At 35.4% G+C, this 10,351-nt stretch overlaps 1 protein-coding gene across 1 annotated transcript; it reads left to right on the top strand.

The window, feature by feature from the left end:
* Positions 1-3,810: 3,810 nt before the first annotated feature.
* On the top strand, positions 3,811-8,849 carry SPATA22 (spermatogenesis associated 22). Its single transcript, XM_056323687.1, is given in 8 exon segments — positions 3,811-3,853; positions 4,345-4,473; positions 5,188-5,242; positions 5,378-5,478; positions 6,528-6,877; positions 7,213-7,342; positions 8,210-8,307; positions 8,658-8,849. Coding segments are annotated over 8 exon segments (1,098 nt in total).
* Positions 8,850-10,351: the final 1,502 nt, after the last annotated feature.

Here is a 10,351-nt window from a genome sequence, read left to right as displayed (position 1 = left end):
GGAGTTGCTAACCTGGCACTCCTCCCTCTCGAGGAGCCCTCCCCTTCATTTACCATATTTAGTAACATCTCCAAGTACTGTTACACAGTTCAAAAGTTAACTTCTACAGGCAATCTCTATTAATATACAATACATAGGTAAATCTTGTACTAATGACAGCATGAATAGACTTTTTTATTGTAAACTTTAATACTGTACTTAAATATCTCTGAGATCTTTGCACTGCAAACTAGGTGTAACAAGTATACTCGAATATGTTTGAAGTTACATAAACATTACAGTATATAGGGGCGGAAAGATTTAAAGTGAACAAAACCAGTAAAATAAGAGTCATATCTTGGCTCTAGATCAACACATAATGCTGAAACATCAAGTATTTTCCTATAAAAAAACAACAGCTGAGTTCCTCAAAGCATGTTGTTGCTTATATGACGTTTTTTGTTTCTAGTATCTGAATAACAGTGATTAGAAGGAACACTAGCTGAAATTAAAAGTGCAATTTATCCACAACTGACTTATATAGCACTCCTTGCTCTGTCTGGGGATCTGCTAACACAGATCTCTAACACATTGAAACAACTTTGCCAGTGCCGACCCTTCTAACTTCTGCAATCTCTTATTAAAAAGGGAACAGATGTAGAGCACAAGGGGACAATAGTTGTGTTCTCCCCAAAAAAACTCTTGGTCCACAACTTGACTTCTTCCATTTCCATTACATTCAGATAGGCTTCTGAAACTTAACCCAAAGAGCAGCCGTGACTTCCACCATGAGGATCAAAACATTCAGAAAAGGTCTTAATAACAGAAAATAAGTTTTTCTGCTGTAAATGACAGAAGCATTAGTATCCAACACACAAAATAAATATAAAAAATGTTACATTGCAAGGGAATAAAGAATGTTTATTGAACAATTTCTTTTTATGAAGATTATACTCCAGTGACTGAGAAAGTATTTGGCTTTGGCTCGTGCCTGTGGGAGAGGCTTTATAACCCAGGCTGATAGACTGTAAGTCTACGAAAAGAAAGCTAAACACAGGACTTAACTAGACAAGTTCTGCCAGGAATATATTTCCTACAAAAGTTGCTCTCTATGTTTCAGTTTATGCATACAGATTTGCTGAACCTTACAGCAAGTTAATACAGAGAGACCGTTTACTTGAATCCTGAACTGTATTCCTTCTGTACTTAGAAGCTCTCAGATGTTTAATCATAGTAAGTAATTTATTAAACAAAGCAGTAAAGTTGTATTTTACAGCACTGGACAGTCTGTACTGTCCTTTGACCCCGGTCTCTTTAGCTGTGGTGCCAAAACGGCTATTTAGACACTGCCTGAAAAAAATGACTCACACTCTCGAGTCTTGGTTTGCTGAATTTAAACACCACAGCGGTTTGAAGAGTAAACAGCAAAATGCAAACATGCAGTGCTAGTACATATAGTTTATATTTTATTGCTGGTGGTACTGTAATGGTTATAATTCCTTGCAAAACGCTGAACGGAATGCAGAATTGTCTGTGCACTTACCTCATTTAACATGCAAGAGGTTTGTCTCCTAAGAGCTTTCTTAGGACAGATACAGTGCATTTCCAAACATGAGTTTAGGAAGTAAAGCCATGGAGGCTTCTTTTATACCCTTAGAGCACTTTAACTTCCAAACAGCTTTTAACTCCTGGTCTCCCAGGACATTACAAGAATTTGTGGCATAAATGCAGATGCTTCAAAAGTTCTCACTCTTCTGAATTAAACACCAGGACCAATCCATTACTCCTGTGCTTTGCCAATACTTACACTTTGAAAAATTATGTAGTTTATTAAGAATTCAAGTTGTTTATATACTACATGCAGGTACCTGGTATTGCACCTGAAAGCTTAGAATGGGTGCTGCTGTCTGAAAAACATGCAATAATAAAACATGAAGGGAATGAAGTCTAGGTATCAACGTTGCAAAGGTAGATATAAAAAGTGTAACATGGCTCGCCAAAGCCTTCCAGGGCTGAAGAAGAAGGGTTACAAAAAAATGACAGGCTCCAGTCCTGCTGAGCTCTAGGATTTTACACAGGAACCAGCAAGAAGTTAGATGGTTGAAAACAGCCACATGTAAAAACCCAGAACAGTGGCGGGAAAGAAAAAACGTGACAAATGCTGAGTTTTACTTATATCCGTGTTTGTGTTCACACATTTGTGGATATTCAGCTCCTTCCCCGGGTTCTCTTAAGTGCCACCATGTGCATCAGTTCCACGGGTAGGGAGATAAAGAATTAAATCCTACAGTGCACAGGTGTAATTGCTCCTGCCAGCCACCCTCCGAGCCACCCTCCTCACTGCCTAGGGTCGCGTCCGGGACCACCGCGCCCGGCTCCCCTCAGCGCTGCCCAGGGGACGGGGAGGGGAATGAGGCCGTAGCCGCTTCCCGCCCTTTTCTGACTGACTTGGCGCGCGAGCGTGGCGCTTCGGGCCGTTATTTTTGGCGGGCTTCACCTCAGCCCGTCCTTCAGGCACCGGCAAGGGTTTCAGGCGCCTTCAGGCGGTGACTGGTACTGCTGCTGCGTGAAGTGCCGCCGAGGCTTACCTTGGTATCTCCTGTTCTCCATCCTTAGCTTACTTTTTCTCTATAGCTTTCGCTTAGGATTTTGGTTGTTTATCTTCAAGGGAGGACAGAAAGCAAAACAATACAGTCTAAGATCCTATGTAACACCAAAGCTGCCACATCAAGTTTATGGGGTTTTGTTTTACAAGTATGTTGCTTGCTGGTGGCCATTGGACTTCATAGTGCTAGCAATACAGTTTAAATTGTGCAACAGCAATGAAGTAGAAGCTGCTCTAACGCTGTCACACATGTAATTGATGTATCTCACAGAAATAAATCGACCTATTAGTCTAGCTGCGGTAGATCCTTGTGCTTCATTCTTATCAATATCTTTAATAGCGGTGTATAGTTAACTGCCAGATCAAAATAAATGTAGAGTTTACTGTCTTATATTATTTATACACACAAATATGCAGTGTTATTCATATGCCACTAAAGGCAATATGCACCAGTAACTAACTCTGTTAGAATAGCAACTAATGCTACACAACAGTCTAGTATTCTCAATGTGTGCAGTAATACATAGGCGTTTACTATAGGAGCAGATAAATCAGAAAACAGATATGGTGTGTGACCTGTACCTAATATGGTAAAATGTATTTTTTCTGTTCACACTATTTAGCTGATAATGTTTTCTTTTTACTTGTGAAATATTATATATATGAGGAAATTGGCTAAAAGTTTTAGGTCTGCATCATAAAGTACAGAATTTTGGGTTTTGAAGTGTGACACTATTTTTCACAAACCAGTTTTTTACTCAGAGCCATGTACCTTGCCATCACACTTTGCAGCAATGTATAAGGATACATTTTCTATTAGTATTCTGTTTTCAGGAATTAAAGAATATTCCTTGTATTTGAATGTATATACTTTTAAATTTGGAATTGAATTCAGTATTTTTACAGCGTTCAAAAAAAGTAGAGAATACAACTTTTGCTTCAGAAATACAATCATTTGGGCCCTTAATCTGCAAAGAGCAATTTCTTGTCACTTGCATACCTGTGAAACTTCTAAATTCAGTACAAGTGCTCGCATCTTTCAAGCTTGTGTCTGAAGTAATGCATATCACTGAGTACACAGAGAGTTAAGAGAAACTGCCATAAAATCACATAAAATTTGGATGCGTTTGCAACATGAATCAATTTACTTAGTTTGTTTATCTAACTTCCATACAGCGAATTTGGAGTAATCAATACATTGTTGCCTATTAAGATACCGCAAGAGAATGAAAAGGAGTCTAGCTGACACTTCAGGTCGCAGCACAGCAGGTACCATCCATTCTTTTGTGTGTTACCATTCATACTGCATTATGCTTATATATTTAAATATATATATATATATACACATAGATATATATACATAGAGATACATACATACATACATACATACATATATATATATATATATACTCGTGCTCACAGACACATGCAGTATTAGTACAGGATATACAGTATTCAGTCCTAGATCCCCATTTCCTGAGTGGTCTTGCATGGGTTTCAGTTTTATTGCAGCACAGGGCAAGATTTTTGAATGGAGTCAGGGGTCTGGTCACTAAGGGAAATGTTTAATTCACAGGATTTTGTGCAGGACGGAGGGCTGGGAAGAATATAAATTCTGTGAGGCAATGGCTGATGTGTTATGTGTTTATGAAATGCAATTCCTATGGGTGACACAAAATAATGGTTAAGTAATCTTACTTAAGTGTAGATTGTATCCTTTTGTTATTGGTATAGTAGTATTATTTGAATCTTAATTTTAGGTTGTCTGCCTGTACCTCTGTTCAATCAAAAAAAAAGAAATAGACAGCCCCTCACTTCAAGTCCACTTAAAAATGAGTTTGGTACCAGTTCTGGGACTCGTACTTATGACTTTTCCCCCACATCCTTCGGTAAATAAGATATATTTTATTTTTTTATCGGATCTAAATCCAAGTAAACCTTAACTGTATGATTGTATTTAATTAAATTAGACATTGTCTTTATCAAGAACAATATGCATCCTTTATGTTTGTTTCTGAAAAGTTCATTATGTAAAAAATGTCCTCCAGGAAATTTCTTTCTCTTCTATACAATTGAGCTTTTTATACTTTGTGTCTAGAGGGAGTTTGACTCTTTGTATGTTAGAGAATGAAGTAGCACTGGCATTTAAATAGTCTCTTGAATTCTGACCTTTTGTTTTCAGTTGATTTCAATCAACATTCAAGTCCTGTGTTGCAAGAAGAAACATTTATGAGATATCTTTCTTGTAATTCAGAAGAGAACTGCTGTTCTACAAATTGTGCTTGGAAAGAGTGATGCAGAAGTCTCTGCCTTTAGTACTTTCATTATGTTTTAATTATAATAAAGTAGAAGTCTCTGTGCTAATCAGTCTAACTTAACCATGGTCTAGAGAAGCAACTTACTTGTTAGAAGTTACGGATATCAAAGGATCATATCATTCCTTTTTTTTTTTTTTTTTTTTCTCCTTCTCCCTTCCTCCTCCTTCCTGTGTGAGACATTGTGGAATCTTAAGCAGATAAAGTGTAGGAGCCCTAAGTAGACCTATTACCTTTAAATCTTTTTAGTCTGTGTCCATATTCAATTCTTTGTCTTTTGGGAATTAGGCTGGGGAATGATGACTCCAGAAGTGGTTGAACTACAGAAAGAGGCAAGCAATGGGTATGTAAAAGGAGATTATTTGTTGCTTATTGATTTTTATTTGGGTGCTAATTGTTCCACAAACTATGATCCGTATGTCAGTCTTACAATAAAGCTGCTACTGCGTCACTGATACTTTAAACTTATCTTTGAAAGTCAAACAGAACATCAGGTGGCTTCTTCTGTTATGAAACCACCAAATGCATCAAAGTCTAATTTAGCAAATGCTGGGAAAAAACTTGTATGCCTCTAGGTTGGTGGAGTCTTTAATTTTTATTATCCTACCTTAACCAAAATTATTCTCATGTGAAAGTATATTTTACATTTTTCCATATTCTTGTATATTCAGAGAGAACTTTTAATTCTCAGATCATCACCATAGTCCTAAATAATTACATTGTGCTTATGAGCCAAAACGCACTGAAATGAAGTACTTTTCCAGTCTACCTAATGAGTCCTATTAATTAGCCCTAATAGCTAGCCTTATTATCAAGCCTGAAATTCAGTCTTACCATAAAAGTTGATTCAATTTTGCTGTCTTAGATGCAATTTTTTGAGATTCTCCTTTATTTGAAGTTTTGTCGCCTTTCAAACCATATTTATCAATAGTCTCAAATTTAAGTTTCTATCAGTGTACATTAGGGCAATTTTATATCAAAATATTTAATCAAAACTGAATATAATTGTGAACACTGTGCTTATATAAACTAAGGAAAAGCTTCCAGATTCAGATGCCTAGAGCTGGCAGAGACACTTCCAGCAATGTTGTAATTGTCTTTTTTATCTCTTCCCTTCCTCCTATTCCTTTCCAATGGCAAAAAGAGTGAATGTTTTAAACAAGTGCCTTCAAGGGCAAAATGAAACTGAGGTGGAAGGCATTTCTGAGCTGCCTTTTATAAAGTGTTAGAAATAATAAGGTCAGCACTAAAGTTTGTGGTAAAATGATTTTTTCAGTGATGGTGGTAGAAGAATTTAGAAATATCATTCTCAGAAGAAACTTTGCTTATTTAATTTTAGAGTTATGGAAAAAATGTGAATCTTAGGTCAGGAAAGATCCCTGATACAGGGCAGGACAATACTTGAGCAAGCTTTTAAGACCTATTGAATTCAGCTAGGTTTAAACACAGGTGTGATCATGGCCCTGTATGTGGATAAATTTAAGTGTATATACTCAAGTGCTTTGAGTCTGAATATTTAACAGATGTTTTTAAAACTAAAACAATAGGTTGCCTTTATATAATTTACGTATCTAAGTATTCAGATTAGATATTGTGATACTGAACTATTATATTGTACTACAGGGCAGCAGAGAAGACTCCCAGTACTAAAGTTTGGAACAGAAATGGATATACTCCTCCAAATAACACAACAAATGCAAGATCTGATAGTGGAATTATTCAGAAGTTTGAGAATCTTTCAAATAATTTGAAAACTGCCCAGCAGCAAAAAAACCCTCATAACCGTAATTCATCCCAGCTTATTAAACCAACAGAAACTAGCCAGACATATATATCTAAAGGACAGGGGCCAGTGAAACCTAACATCGTTTCAAGAAGTCTGCAGGATCATAGTCTGGGATATAAATTTAGCCACAATATTCAGCAAAATAAAATGAATGAAAACCAATTTGGTTGTGTTCCAGAAGACAAAAGCCAGGTAAGCTTATGGAGAGAGTTAATAGGAAGATACAATGAAGAAAATAGTAAAGAAAAAGAAAATTGAGGAAAGATGAGGCTTTCATTATTCCTAGCTGCCTTAGTAAACCCTTAAGTTTCTGAAAATTTAGAATTGAGATTTTTATATTATAATAACCTACAGTTATTATATGTATAATAACCCAGCATGATCATATAAATTGGCAGGGAGTTGTTTTTATAGTCTGAATGTACACTAGTGTAAATATTGGATATTTAACATAATATAGAAATGTCTGTGTGCCTTTTAAAATTGTGTGTTTATCTCTAACTTGCATTTTCATATTCCTCTGAAAGGAATTTTCATCATCTCAACTAAAAATTAAAGAAAAAAATAATTCTTTGCGAATCATATCTGCAGTCATTGAAAGTATGAGGCACTGGAGTCAATATGCTTATAAAGCTGCACTATTATTTGAAGTTTTAGGTAAGCATGGTAGATTGTGTTCTAACTGATAATGGTAGGACAACAGCCAAGAGAAAATCTTATTAACTGTAGGAACAATAGCTGTGAAATACTTAAAACCACAAAATACTGGCATAAGCAGCATCTTATTTTCCTGCTGGGAGATCCATTCAGCTATCAAAGGTGACTAAAATGGGTAAAAAATTAATAATACAGTCATCCTCCAACATTTAAGCTCTTTTTATCATCTTTTCTTTCCTTCTTTTTAGAATGTGTTACAATAAATTTTCCTATTTAATAGGAACCTTCTGTAGAGAGGTACAGTTTTACAGTAATTTTTAATACAATTAATCTAGGAATAAATTGAAGTCTGGAGTACTTCTAAACATAGATGACTTTTAGTGTGTTTCACTTTGTGTTTTAATTCACATCTGAGAAATGAACATGACAAAAGACTGAAATGACTAAACTTTAAATCAAGGTGAATAAGAATACACAATATGATGGTATCTCAGAAAACTATTATTTTGACAAGGTTGCAAATATTTAAAGTTGATTTGCATATGAAGATCAATAAAACCTAAAGAGAATTGTGTTGTGCTCTGCTTAACAAGGGAATAACCAGATTACAGTGACAATTATGAAAACCGCATTTGGTCAGTCAGTTTAGAGAGACATCACATATAATTGTGCTGTTCAAAGACTGTAAAGCCTATAATTTGTATTGGAACTTCCAGTGCTGTCAGCACAAGTTCTCACAGAAAGCTGATGCTGATGCTATATATTGTAGTGCTTTTGTGTAGTAAATGTTGTTATGGTATCTTTGTGTATCATACTTAGTACTGCTCTGACGTTTACATCATGATTTATTTTTGCTAAATTGTATAGGCACACTTGATTCTGCAGTCACACCTGGAGCGTATGGGGCAAAGAATTTTCTTTTGAGAGATGGAAAGGAGAGTCTGCCTTGTGTATTTTATGAAATTGTAAGTATTCTATGTCTGTACCTAACACTAGAATCTCTTTTATGAAGCTAATAATATGCTGTTCTGATAAAACAGAAAGTTGCTGTGTGCAAGGAAAGCTGAATGCTTATACCATGTTGTTCTCAAAGTGGTCTAGAGCAGTAATCCTCACTATTTAGGCATCCTCAGACTTCTGTTTCAGCAAAAAAGTTGGGACTTTAAGTTCAGCTTCTAAGTAGTTGATAACAGCAAAAAAGCTGATGTAAATTCCTTCTGCATTTGATGTAGTAGTCTTTAGAAAGCAGACGTTTTGAGAGCTTTTATGTTAGGTGATACAATTATTTTGTTTGTTTGTTATGCTTTTGATGAAGGACCGGGAGCTTCCAAGACTAATTAGAGGTCGAGTGCACAGGTGCATGGGAAACTATGATGCAAAAAGGAACATTTTCAAGTGCGTCTCTGTAAGACCAGCAACTATTCAAGAACAAAATGCTTTCCAAGAATTTGTTAAAATTGCAGATGTTGAGATGACAGCATATGTAAAAACAATGAATGAAATTTAAAAGTCTAAATGGTTGTCCAAAAGTGATTTTCACTCATCATTACCCGTAAAGGCTGGACATCCTAAAGCATTTACCAAAACTAATGCTGAAAATCTGATTCAATAATTGGAAATATCACTATGCTGTGCTATCCAACAAATGTTAGTAAAAATGTTTTGCTTCCACTATTACTTTTCATAGCTTATATTTCCCACTGAAATATGCAATGACAGGGTTTTGTTTCATAGTAGATTAGATTTTACTGGAGAAATTCTGAATTAAAATGTTTAAGTTTTTCAGTATTGGAAGTGTTTTAGAAAAAGATTATTTATACTAGTTCAGGTTGCCATTGCTTTTCATTATCTTCAATTTTTAGAAATTCCTTCAATACCTATTTCAAAATGTTGACTATATACTTTTGAGGAGTATTTGGACAAAGTTTAGGAACTAACAAATATCAACAAAGTTCTCTTTGGCTCTGCATATTGCATTAAAACTGCTCTTTGATAGAAAGTAAGAGGGTAGTCTTTATTCCACTTCAGTTCCAGTTAACAGGTTCCCTTTGCTGCATTACAAGAACATGTGTAAAAGCTTTTCTAGAAATGATTATAATAGATACTACAGAAAGATTTCACAGGATGCAGCTGTATGTATTAGGTATTCATATGGTTCCTATTGATATGTTATCTGATCCGTGTTTTTTAAAAAATAAATAATCAGTATAACACCTGTATAAAATAGCAACAGGCCCTGAAGCTGTAGGAGGATTGCTCCAGGACACAGAGGAAGTTGGAGAGAAATAGTTATTTGAACACAGAACTTCCTTGCCTTTGCCATAGAAACATCTTTCATGAGGGATGGACCATTTACATGTTTATGTGTTTTTGCCTTCAAACAGTAACTTTCATAGATTATTCCTGCTGTCTCTATTTCCTTTTCCTCTTAGCTAGTTCCCCTACATCAAAAGCTTTGTACCAGCTCTGTTGGGAATTGTAAAACAAAAGAGTTGTCAAGAAAATAGTGAACGGTGCAATTTTTTTTTTAATTTTATTATACAGTGTTGGCAATTGGAAATTTCACATTTAAAATAATTGAAATATTGTATCCAACAAGTCAAATACAGAAAACAGTTAATATTCTAAAAAGGAGCCAGCTAGTCAATGCAGAAACACATTAATGGAAAATACAGCTTTTAGTTACACTTAAAAAATTATATATTTAGGATAAAACTTGAACCTGGTCCAGTAAATCATTCGACTTATAACAGGAAAACGCTTCTACACAGTTCAACGCGCAGACAGTCTTTATTTTAAAAAGTGATCTGTCAGTGTTAGCACATGTATTGTTAGCAACATGCCCCTTAATGTTCCAGTTGAAGATCTAAAGTATGTGCTTTACTGGTGTAAGAATCACTTGCATTATCATCTCTACCTTCTGTGCTAAGCTGGTTCTGAGCGTGGATGTTTCAAGGAGAGTTTCATCTATCCAGTTGTAGAGGTCATATACATATATTTGATTTCCTT

Source organism: Falco biarmicus, chromosome 1 (genome assembly GCF_023638135.1).
Source record: "Falco biarmicus isolate bFalBia1 chromosome 1, bFalBia1.pri, whole genome shotgun sequence".
NCBI lineage: Eukaryota > Metazoa > Chordata > Aves > Falconiformes > Falconidae > Falco > Falco biarmicus.
The sequence above is the reverse complement of the archived record's forward strand: the minus strand, read 5'-3'. Positions and strand labels throughout refer to the sequence as shown.